A 12,128-nucleotide genomic window follows, 5' to 3' on the forward strand; every position below is an offset into this window, starting at 1 on the left:
CAGAGACCCTAGCAGGACATCCATGGGTTTAATGATGGGCAGGCAGGTCTGTTTCTACTTTCAAGCCCTCCTGCTCCCTTTATCCCCACTTTTGCACATTGGGGGAAAAGATGGTTGGTGAACAGCTAGGCACAGAGTATTAATGAGAGTGAGTCTGTCCTATAAAAATCTTTTAGGAAGGAAACTGTTCTATTTTCAAAATTGATATTATACTATATAGTTCTACTGAAAAAGTGCTTCTTGAGCAAAGAAAATGAAGAAGACCCCACTGTAATATACAGCTAAATGAACTCTTACTCTCCTCTCTGCCAGTGAAGAAGGGTCCATAAACACGTGCTTTCCCTGCATCTTTTGTCTGGAGAAAGTCTAATCATCCATACCCTTATTTCTCTTCTTTTGATGCCATATACAAAGGGTAGATTCTTAACAGCAACACGTTGAAAATGGGGGAAAAAAAAGAACAAGATACAATTATAATCCCTGCCGCATCCTATCCAATGCAGAGACCAAAGTTTATCAAAAAGACAAATGGACCTCGAAGCTTCCCAGTCATCCCTAAACCCTCAGACCTATTAAAAGATGCCCCCAATATTATTTACATCTGAATATTCAGAGGGTGAGCATGGGGGAAATCCTGTTTGCTAGTTCCCTGAAGGCAGAGGTCATACTAATGCTCATACCCATACTAATACCACAGTACTATCACTAACAATTAATGAGGATGTTCTCTGTAAGTTTCCTACATTTCAGCCTAAATGTACTTGTAAGTTATGTCATATTATCTGTTTCATACGTACCATTTTTTTTATTTTTGTTTAAAATTTTTATTTATTTATGATAGTCACACACACAGAGAGAGAGAGGCAGAGACATAGGCAGAGGGAGAAGCAGGCTCCATGCACCGGGAGCCCGACGTGGGATTCGATCCCGGGTCTCCAGGATCGCGCCCTGGGCCAAAGGCAGGCGCCAAACCGCTGCGCCACCCAGGGATCCCTCATACGTACCATTTCATCACAGAATCAAAATAACAGAGTTGCTGAATAAAATCAAATTTTAAATCTAGGTTCTCTAATTCCAGATCTTTCCGTTAGGACCTGACTCTTCCCAGTATTTCCTCTTGTAATAAATTTACCCATTTCATTATGATGGGTCTAGTTGATATATGTAAGGTAGTTTTTAAAAAACTTTCTAACCAAGTTTTCTTCATCATTTATCATTTTACCTGCAATAGTCACCTACTATTCTCTTCTTGCCCTTATGGTAAGTTTCTGGGATGTGAGCTCCTAGAATTGCATTGCATTATCTCCAGGCTTTCCCTGTGTCTCCCTGAGACCAATTCGTGTTTTTAGGAAGGTGCTGGCCTGACTCTGATGCAGAGTGGATATACTACCTGTTGGGATCATGCCTCATTTTGGATCATGAATGATCTGAAACATCAGACTAAGTCTGGCCGGGGGTGTACACCATGTTATTCATGAGAAGTTACTTTCATAATTCTTTCATTCAACAGCTTCTGTTATATCTGACTCTCTCTGCAGATTAAGAATCATCACAATTTTTAGTGGGATAGAAAACCAGATCTGTGTGATAAAATTGATTTTCTCAGCATGTCCAGTGACACAGGGGTCTCCCTCTTTGTTCTCGTCTTGATTACATACATGGTAACAATGCTGGGAAAATTCCTCATCATTCTTCTCATCAGACTGGACAGCTGACTCCACACTCCCATGTATTTCTTTCCTGCCAATATCTTTGTCATTGATGTCTCTTATGCCACAAGCATCATTCCTCAGATGCTGGTGAATCTTCTTGCAGCCCATAAAGCAATCTCATTTGTGAGCTGTCCCGCTCAGTTATTTTTCTCCCTGGGTTTGGGTGGGTTTGAGTGTTCTACTGGCAGTGATGGCCTATAACAGGTCTGTGGCTATATGTGAACCACTGCAATACTCAGTCATCATGCATGGAAGTCTCTGTGTTAGATTGGCCATTATATCCTGGGTCAATGTCTCCTTGAGCATGTTCATGCAAGAGCTCAAAAATAAAATAATTATGTGCAATCCTAACCATGTATAGAATTTGTAAGTCAAGAATAACTCCATCTCATAGCTAATGAAAAAGTTACCACTCAAGGCATTACAGACTTACAAGACTATAAATTTTTAGAAAAAAAAAACATAGGAGAATAATATTGCAATCTAAGGCAGTCAACGTTTTCTTAAATGTGATACAAGCATGTGTTATAAGATGAAAAGTGATAAATTGGATTTCACCAAGTTTATAAAATTCTACCCCGAGAAAGACTGTGTTAAGACAATGAAGAGTTAAGGCACAGGCTGGAGAAAATATTTGCAAACCACATATTCAACTGAGAACTACTATCTAGAATACATAAGGAATTCTTAAAGTTCAACAGCAGCAGGACAAACTATCCAAAGTGACATGAAGATACATTTTACTGAAGCAGATAGACAAATGGTAAATAAGTACATAGAAAGACTTTCAACACTTAGAACTGTTCGGAAAATGCAAATGAAATAAAAATAGTGACAATGCCAAATGCTAATGAGAATGAGGACAAACTGGACATCCATACATTGGTGACAAGAATATAAAATGACGCAGATACTTTGGAAAATGGATTGGTAGTTTCTTAAAAAACAGAGCAGAGCAAAAAGCCGAACACCTAAATATACAACTACCATGCAACCCCACCATTGTACTCCTGGGGATTTTTCCCATTCCCATATAGTGGGGATTTCCCACTATAGTGAACACTATAGTCACCCAAAAACCTGAACCTCGGGATTTATAGCAGTTTTGTTGATAATATTTCCAAACCAGAAATAATCTGGATGTCTTTCAACATGCGAATGGTTAAACAAAAGGTGGTACATACACACCATAGCATACTCATCAACAATGAAAAGGATCGAATGGTTGATATGCACAACAACCTGCATGAATCTCTAGAGAATTATGCTGAGTGAAAAAGCTAGACCCAGAAGGGATATTCTCTATTATTCTATTATTTGTAAGTCTTCAATTGCCAAAATTATGGAGAACAGATGGTGATTACCAGAAATCAAGGAGAGGGTGGGGGCTGCGCAGAAGGAGGTGTGGCAATGAAAGAAGAACATGAGGAATTCTTGTGTGATGGAATATTCTGTATCTTGACGATATTGATGCCAATACCTTGTGATATAAATAATATCACAATATCATATCATAGCATGTAATAATTTGTAGACTTATAGCCTATTATATATCATGTTATCTTATTGTACTATAGGTTTGTAAGTTGTTACCCTTGGGGGGAACTGGGCAAACAGCACAAGAATTACTTCTGTATTATTTCATTCAACAGCATATAAAGCTATAATCTCTATAAAAACAAAGTTAAACTAAAAATAGAGTTTGAAGAGGGATAAAAAAATCACCTTTTTGTGTCAAGGATCTTAGATGATCTTAATTCTTTTCCATTTTATTTTTTCAGTAGTTGCTAATGCTTCCTTTATCAACTTTTTGTACATTTAGATCTTTAAATCTATCTACATGATGCTGTTATAGTACCATGAGGAATGCTATTTAAATAACTCCATGAGGAATGTCCTAGGATATCCATCATACTTGCAGTGGCCAGAGAAACCCACTGGACACTGCACGTGTATCAGGGGAGGGAAGCACATCTCTCCTGTCTCCAGAAGGAGAAGTAAGGGCATCTGGAGCCAGAAGGGGAGAATGGGTGTTTCCACCAGATTTAGATGCAGCCCCAGTCACTGCTCCCTGGACTGGGGTCTTGAAGGCTAAAGTCTGGTTTGGGCTCTAGGAGGACATGTTCCAACCTCAGAAGGCTGGCTTCTCTGACTCTTTAGAATGGCCTAAAGCTGCAATGAAGATGTGAGAGGCAGAGGGATGGAGAAGAACCTTCCACAGGGAGAAGGGCAGGTGGAGGCCCTGTCCTGTGCATTGGGAGTGGTGGCAGCAATTAACATTGCCATGCAGGAGGCTCCTGGGGGGATGTGTCAGCCCTCCCCTGCAAATGCAGCTGCTGCCAAAGCTCATTAGGTCTGTGTGTGAGCTGTTTCTGAGCTCCTGTCCATGTCCTCCCAGTAGTGTCCCTAGCAATGGCAAGTAGTCCCGGGTGACTAAGGAGCCCTGGGGCCCAAGGAATTTGGGGTGTCTCTTCCTGTGGTCCATCCTTGTGCTGGAGGGAGAGCTCTTGAGACCAGCTTACATCTAGAGGAAAACAGACACATCTCCTTTGTCAGCACTGATTAACATCTGAGAGGCATCCACAGCCTGTGGGAGTGTGGCCTCGGCAGGGACAGAGACAGAAATGATGTGACTTGTTAGGGACTTGGGTCAGGGGCATGAAACAGGACTGGTGAAATCTTCTCATCCTAAGCATTATAGCAAATGTGGTGAAATGACTGCTTTGCAGGAGTGTGAGGCTTGGGTAATATGTATTCTCAATTCCAAAGCTTAGTATGGACACAGAGAGAGAAAGACCATTAGGGAAGAAGCCCAGAAATAGAAAATCTTTCATTAGGTACTGATATTGGTTAGCAGGATGTGGGAGTATTATAGTATATTACATTTTCAGGAAAGATACATTATCACTTGCTCTAAATCCTCATATCTCAATTATTTCTGAAGGGTTTGATAATGACAATATTATGGTTTTCTTTTTTTGTAACAGATAAATGAAGATGTAAGGCAATTAAGGGCCTACTCATAGACCCCTGACCCTCAGACAATGAACTGGAGGCAAGATTCTGGTCATCCCAGGGTTGGTTTCCCTAGAACTGGCTGTGGGGATTGCACCATGGAGACTTGCTAGACAGAGGGAATTGTATTGCCATGAAAACCCTAGTCTTAGCCACAGGGAACAAGAAGTATAAAGAAGACAAGGCTTTACAGGAGACCATGATACAATATGTTGCCAAAAGTGAGTGTCAGGTTCATACATGTTTGAGAAACTGGGCCTTGGGAAATGGTCTCAGAGGAAGTGAAAAGTCAGGTAACCAAGGCAGGCTAGAAGTTCACCAGACCACAAAGAGAATAAAGTAATTGTTCTTTCAGGATGTCAAACCCACCTTTGAGATACCAGCCACCCAAGCCCCCCGTGACTCATCTGTTTTCATAGGTTAGGATGATGCAAGTACTCCTGCTCAGGATGGATGCTCTCACTGTGGCCATCAACCAACTCTTCAGTCGGGAGTCAGAGAAATCTCTCTCTACATGAAAGTGCCATTTCTATGGCCAGTTCACCTTGTTGAAGGTATGGCTCTGAGTCACTTTGAGCAGTATGAGAGAGCCCTATCTGCAGGCGCAGGTTGTGGGACCTACCTTCTTGTGTTCTGTTCTGTATTTGGGATTTTCACTTGTCCCAACCAAGACTGACAAGCTCCCCAATGCACAAGGTCACATAGATTTCAGGCAATTGGACAGATTTTCTTTACTTAAAGAAAAAACCATAACTGCTGAAGTTGAGCTTTTTGATTAGTTGTATTAATTAGATAAAATGTGTTGGATTAGGAATCTGAACACTTGGTGTTTGTTTGCATATCCCTTCTTTCCAAGAGAGAAAGCATTTTGGTTCTATTTGCTGTTTGTAATAATAACTGGATAATGGGAGAAGGCACATGGAGGTACTTTAACTGTGGCCAATGTTTCTATCTTAACAATGAAGAGTTGATGCCTGCATCAATGCCTGAGACCTGATTTTCCCTGTAATTTCAGTGATATTCCTGATCCCTTCTCCATCTGTAAGTGTCTCAGTTTTCTCCTGGTATTTTAAAAACTCTATTTAGAATAATTACATCTACAAAATTCACAAAGAGAACAATTTCAACATTAAAGGGGTAAATTACTATTATTGGAGTTTCAAGCATTCGTGATAGGTCAAGAAGGAGAAAATTTAAAACAGAATATTTCAATAGCAACTTCATATTATGTCATTTTGTGTTCTCTTTATTGTGGTCACCATAATTATCCTATATCCATCACAATTCATAGAACGTAAGAATCTGAAAAGGTTTTCTGCATGGTGCTCATGTCTAAGGAGGTGAACTACCCAGTTACATCATTTTTAAATGCTATAGTCTAAACTGGCAGCCTAAATCGTTCAGTTTTGAGTAAACAAATCTCAAAACATACATAGACAAGTGTCATTTGAGGATTGTTGTATATGAGGAAGATATGACCCAAATGACGTTAAAGAGGATTAGTTTATTATTATTTATTAAAGGAATACTAAGTACTAAAGTACTAAAAAGCAGCTAGAGTCGGGAAAAATACTGAGGAGAAAACACAAAATAGTCTTGTACAAGAGTAGGAGCTATCTAGACTGGTTCTTAACGGTGTTCATTGTTCACATCTGGCTTTAAACAAGAGTTGTGTCCTCTCTGAGAAGGATTTGGGCATCTTGTTTCTACTGAGAAAAATGGAACAAATAATCTCAAAAGTCTGTCTTATCCATTGACATCAATGAATAGTACAAGTTTGGGGATCAGAGTTGAGAAGACCAAGCTATATCTTTTCAACACAAACTGTTTGGATGAGTAGCATACTGTGTACCAAATATTTCATTGTGTATCTGAGGACAAACTAGGAATCTAGCTCTATTTAGGTGAAAGCTGATCCAAAGTAATATGAAAATAGTGTGTACTGCAAGTGTTAAAATCAACCGACAGACCCATATTTCCTCCTTCATTTGGTTTTTCAAACATAGATGCTATTTCTATTTTCTTAATCTCCTGAGAGGTCAAGAGGAGACTCTATAACTGTAGAACATAGGCATTTATGGACATCAATTATTTTGAACTTAAATTATTTTAAAATCAAGAGAATTGCACAGCCTGGGTGGCTCAGTGGTTTAGCGCCTGTCTTCAGCCCAGTATGATCCTGGAGACCCAGGATCAAATCCCATGTCAGGCTCCCTACATGAAGCCTGCTTCTCCCTCTGCCTGTGTCTCTGCCTCTCTCTGTGTATGTCTCAAATAAATAAACAAAATCTTTAAAAAAATAAAATCAAGGGAATTGACTTTAGAAATAAATATACTTTTGATGGGTTAAAAATAATTGGTTGACATATCCATGCAAGGTATTTAAGTATTAGCAGGATACTTTAGTAAAACACTTTGCTCTAAAACAGTTCTGATAATAAATGCTAAAATTAATAAAAATTAGAGCAGGTCCTCTTTAATTAGTGCTTGGATACTCCCCTGTCCATGATGTTCTTAATTCTGTAGACAGATATCCCAAATCGGTATGTGTGCAAAAGTGGTCTGATTAAATTTGTATTTTAGGATGATTATTCTAGTAATGAGCATAAGATGGAGGGGATGTGAGGACAAGTATATTTTTTTCTCTTTCTGGGGAAGAACTCATGTTAACAATTCCTAGCGCTAAATACTGCTGAAGTCCCGTTACCAGTAACAGTTTATAAGCAACTTCCTAATAGATTATCTACATATTACCTTAAATCATCTACTCCTGAATTATGCAACATTATCACATTTTATATAGGAAAACCTAATCACGTATCAGGTATGTCATAAGAGAGGATTCATATCCAGGCACTCAAATTCCAGATCTGTCTGTGAGACTCTAGCCATGTTTGTACTATGTATCTTCCACATCTGAATCTTTTTCTCCTTTTTTTAAAGATCTTTCAAAATTTATTTACTTGAGAGAGAGAGAAAGAGAGAGGGAGAGAGCTCAAGCAAGGGGAGCAGCAGAGGGAGAAGGAGAAGCAGGCTCCCTGCTCAACAGGCAGCCCTATGTGGGGTGTGATACCAGGACCCTGAGATTATGACCTGAGCTGAAGGTAGATGCTTAACCAACTGAGCCACCAAGAGGCCTTCTTTCTCCCACTTTTTTGGGTAAGTTGTTTACTTTTTTTTTAATCATAGTAGTAGATAGATAGTGCAGTAGTAGATATGTGTAATGTGGTTCTTGACTTTTTTAAGAGGTTGAACGTTTTATTTTTATATTTTTAAATATATTATTTATTTATTTGACAGAGTGAGAGAGAGAGAGAGAGCACAAGCAGAGAGAGCAGCAGGCAGGGGGATAGAGAGAAGCAGGCTCCCTGCTGAGCAGTTGTGGGGCTTGATCCCAGGACCTTGAAATCATGACCAGAGCTGAAGGCAGACGCTTAACCGACTGAACCACCAGGCGCCCCTGTTCTTGAATTTGATCATGTTTATCTTCATTGCCTATAACTTGATCCCCCACTATCACATATAATCACCTCCTGCCCTGGGAACTATGGTAAGTTAAAAAATAGAGCTCTTAAAATCACACTGCGTTATCTCTAGGCCTCCGTGAAATCCCTAAGACTGTCTTGTCATTTTGAAGGAATGGATTATCTCTCTTACATAGAGTAGATATAATGTATATCAGGATCAAGCTTGTCATTATACTGTATGCATGATCAGAAGCATCTGGCTAAGGCTGAAGGTCATATGCAATATGCATTCTTTTAAGAAGTTATTCTTATGGTTCTTTAATTCAATAGTTTCTACTATTTCTGTCTTCTTCTGCAGATTAATAATCATATGTTTTTTAATGGACACAGAAAACCAGACTTGGGTGAGAGAGTTTATTCTCCTTGGCTTGTCCAGTGACTGGGACACACAGGTCTCCCTCTTTGTCCTCTTCTTGATCATGTACATGGTGACAGTGCTGGGAAACTTCCTCATCATTCTTCTCATCAGACTGGACAGCCGACTCCACACTCCCATGTATTTATTTCTCACCAACCTCTCCCTCGTTGACGTCTCTTATGCCACAAGCATCGTTCCTCAGATGTTGGCACATCTTCTTGCAGCCCATAAAGCAATCCCATTTGTGAGCTGTGCCGCCCAGTTATTCTTCTCCTTGGGCTTGGGTGGGATTGAGTTTGTTCTATTGGCAGTGATGGCCTATGACCGCTATGTGGCTGTGTGTGACCCCCTGCGATACTCGGTCATCATGCACGGAGGGCTCTGTACTAGGTTGGCCATCACCTCCTGGGTCAGTGGCTCTATGAACTCTCTCATGCAGACTGTCATCACATTTCAGCTGCCCATGTGCACAAACAAGTACATTGATCACATATCATGTGAAATCCTAGCTGTAATCAGGCTGGCCTGTGTAGACATCTCCTCCAACGAGATTGCAATCATGGTTTCTAGCATTGTTCTGCTGATGACACCTTTCTGCCTGGTTCTCCTGTCCTACATCCAGATCATCTCCACCATCCTAAAGATCCAGTCCACAGAGGGAAGAAAGAAAGCCTTCCACACCTGTGCCTCTCACCTCACAGTGGTTGTCCTGTGCTATGGCATGACCATCTTCACTTACATCCAGCCCCGCTCCAGCCCCTCTGTCCTTCAGGAGAAGTTGATTTCTGTCTTCTATGCCATTTTGATGCCTGTGCTGAACCCCATGATTTATAGTGTAAGGAATAAGGAGGTGAAGGGAGCCTGGCAGAAACTATTAGGGCAATTATCTGGAATAACGTCAAAACTGGCAACTTGATGAATCTTGAACATCAGTTAGAGAAAAGAACTTTCCCTGTGCTTTATCCCAGTTAACTCAGATATGGCAGGCATCACCTGCATTGCCCTGGCAACCAGGAAGGAGATGACGACACATATACTGGTGGTGCTGGGTAGGAGGCTGGAGGTTGGATTGGGGTGTGGGATATGGGTATATTTTTATGTCACAGCAGCATGTTCAGTGGAGATGAGCACTGCTGAACTGGACTTCCCACCCTTACTCAATCTCCATTCATGTGGCCTGAGAGTGATGAACAAAAAGTACAGTTTGCTGTTTTGATTGTCACATTGTTTGTAATCAGAGACCTATTCATGGATCTTACTTTGGAACACTGGTGCTTAATCATCCAAATTTTGTGCAAGGTTATAGTGCTTCCATTGGGAACAAAAGCATTTTCATATTTTAGACTCAGAAAACTGCACAGCATATGTATCCACATCCTGTAACTGTGTGAGTCACTGTTCTGAGGACAGAGATGCTATCAAGGCTGTGAAGATGTCTGTGTGCTGGACCTGCTACCTGTGCACATAGCATTTTGTCTGAGTGCTACCTTGAGAAAGGAGCATCACAGACGGTCTTGTTTTATAGTGATAGGAATATAACTAAAGGTGTTTGTACAAGGCTACTACTGGCCAAGGAAAAGTCACATTTTCCTTGGGGCACTATTTGACAGCATACAAACAATTTGAGAAGAATTTTACTGCATATGTAAGAGGTACAATTGAAATGTTAAAACTGTCTAATCTTTGAAAAATTCCTAACTTCTTCCTGAGACTTTAAAAGCAATGAGCAAATAAAATTGGAATTAACATATAAAATATAAAAGATATAGTCAGTCTTAGAAAGGACCAAAGCCATTGAAAAACAAGACAATTTTAATGCATATTTTGGGAATCAGGATAGTTGGGTCAACTGTGCAGTGTCCCCCGCTCTAGTCTCTGTCTGAACACTTTCTCCGATCCCTCCTCCCACACACAACAGGGCCCTAGCTGATCTTTGTAAAATAGTGAGGTAGACTATCTGGGACCAGACCTCATCTCTGAGAAAACACCTAAGTAAGGAACAAAGCGGGGGAGAAATATCGTACAATAGGCAAAGAAGGAGAAAGAGGATAAAGAATGGATAGTAGCTCATCTTACTCCCTTGAAGAAATCTCAAAGTCCTTTCATCCTGTGTCTTGTGTAAGTCAGATTTGTAGTTCTCTCCTTTCTGAACACAGTATCACACAATCTCAGTGACAAGAGGTGAAGTCTCATTTAATCCAGAGCCCATTTGATATTTTAACTTAATCTAAAATAATCCAGTTCTAAAATGTGTGATACAGGTAGATTGTCAAAAGATATCAATGCTAGTGGGCTAAATTTCTCTTGGTGTTAATTCAAGAAATTTTAATGGAAATTCTAGTACATGTTTGTAACATTGAATAATTCTTGAGACATAATAGTGAATATGAATCGTTCCTGACCATAATGTAACTACACAGCAGGGATGATAGATGATGAAGTAACTCAAATGCAATGTGAATACGTTTCTCAGGTAGTGAGCTTTTGGGGTGATTGCAGAAATAGTCCTGTATGAAATAATCAGAAAAGGTCCTTGTGGAGATCAGGAAAGTGAAAATGAGTTTTTGAGATGAGAACAACTCAAGCAAATTAACAACTAGTGAAAGTTACAGAGCTGGAGGAGTGCACAAGAATTCAAAAAATGTCTTGAAGCTCGTTTACAGGGCAGAGAAGATTGAAGAATTAGTGAGGATGAAGCAGGCAGGTATAAAAGGGTCACATCACTGAGGGCACCAAATGCCAAACTACCTTTTAATTTTAATAGCATTATGAAGGTAGTAAAGATTTTTAAGCAGGGGTCTGGCTTAATAAAAAGTTACGTCTTTGAATTATCACTCTTGAAAATGATTCAGAGGAAGAAGAAATTAGAAGCCAGGAGACCAGCTGGCTGATTGCTTGAGTGATACTATTGAGATATTAGAGGAATCTGAACTGAAGTAGTGGCAATGGGGAAAGAAAAAAAATCAAGTCAAATCATGTGATTTAACAGATTTCAAAATTGGTTTAGAATGTGTTCAAACTTAATTGACTTTCAGCTAAAAATAGAATGATTTTACACACACACACATACACACATATACATACATATATGTATATTCCTCATGGTAGCGACAAACCAAAACCCTGTATTAGATATACAAAAAAAGAGAATGCAACCCAAAAATGTCACTGAAGAAAACCATCAAACCACAAGGAAAGAGACTGAAAGAATATAAAAGGAGCAGAAAAGAACTACATAAACCAGAAAATAATTAACAAAATGGTGACATATGCATATATGTCAATAGTTAATTTACATCTAAATGGACTGAATGTTCCAATCAAAGGACATAGGGAAGCTGAGTGGATTAAAAATCAAGACCCATCTATATCCTGAAAACAAGATACTTGTTTGTTTTTTAAAAGATTTTATTTATTTATTCATGAGAGACACAGAGAGAGAGAGAGGCAGAGACATAGGCAGAGGGAGAAGCAGGCTTCTCCCAGGGAGCAGGATGTGGGATGCGATCCCGGGAC

The 12,128-nt window shown here is 39.7% G+C and overlaps 1 protein-coding gene across 1 annotated transcript; it reads left to right on the top strand.

Moving 5' to 3' along the window:
- The first annotated feature begins 8,574 nt into the window (after positions 1 to 8,574).
- Positions 8,575 to 9,528, top strand: LOC144284067 (olfactory receptor-like protein OLF3). The gene has a single exon (XM_077848437.1). The coding sequence runs from the start codon at positions 8,575 to 8,577 to the stop codon at positions 9,526 to 9,528; it is 954 nt and encodes a 317-aa protein (XP_077704563.1).
- Positions 9,529 to 12,128: the final 2,600 nt, after the last annotated feature.

This window comes from Canis aureus, chromosome 15 (genome assembly GCF_053574225.1).
Source record: "Canis aureus isolate CA01 chromosome 15, VMU_Caureus_v.1.0, whole genome shotgun sequence".
In the NCBI taxonomy this organism is placed as follows: domain Eukaryota; kingdom Metazoa; phylum Chordata; class Mammalia; order Carnivora; family Canidae; genus Canis; species Canis aureus.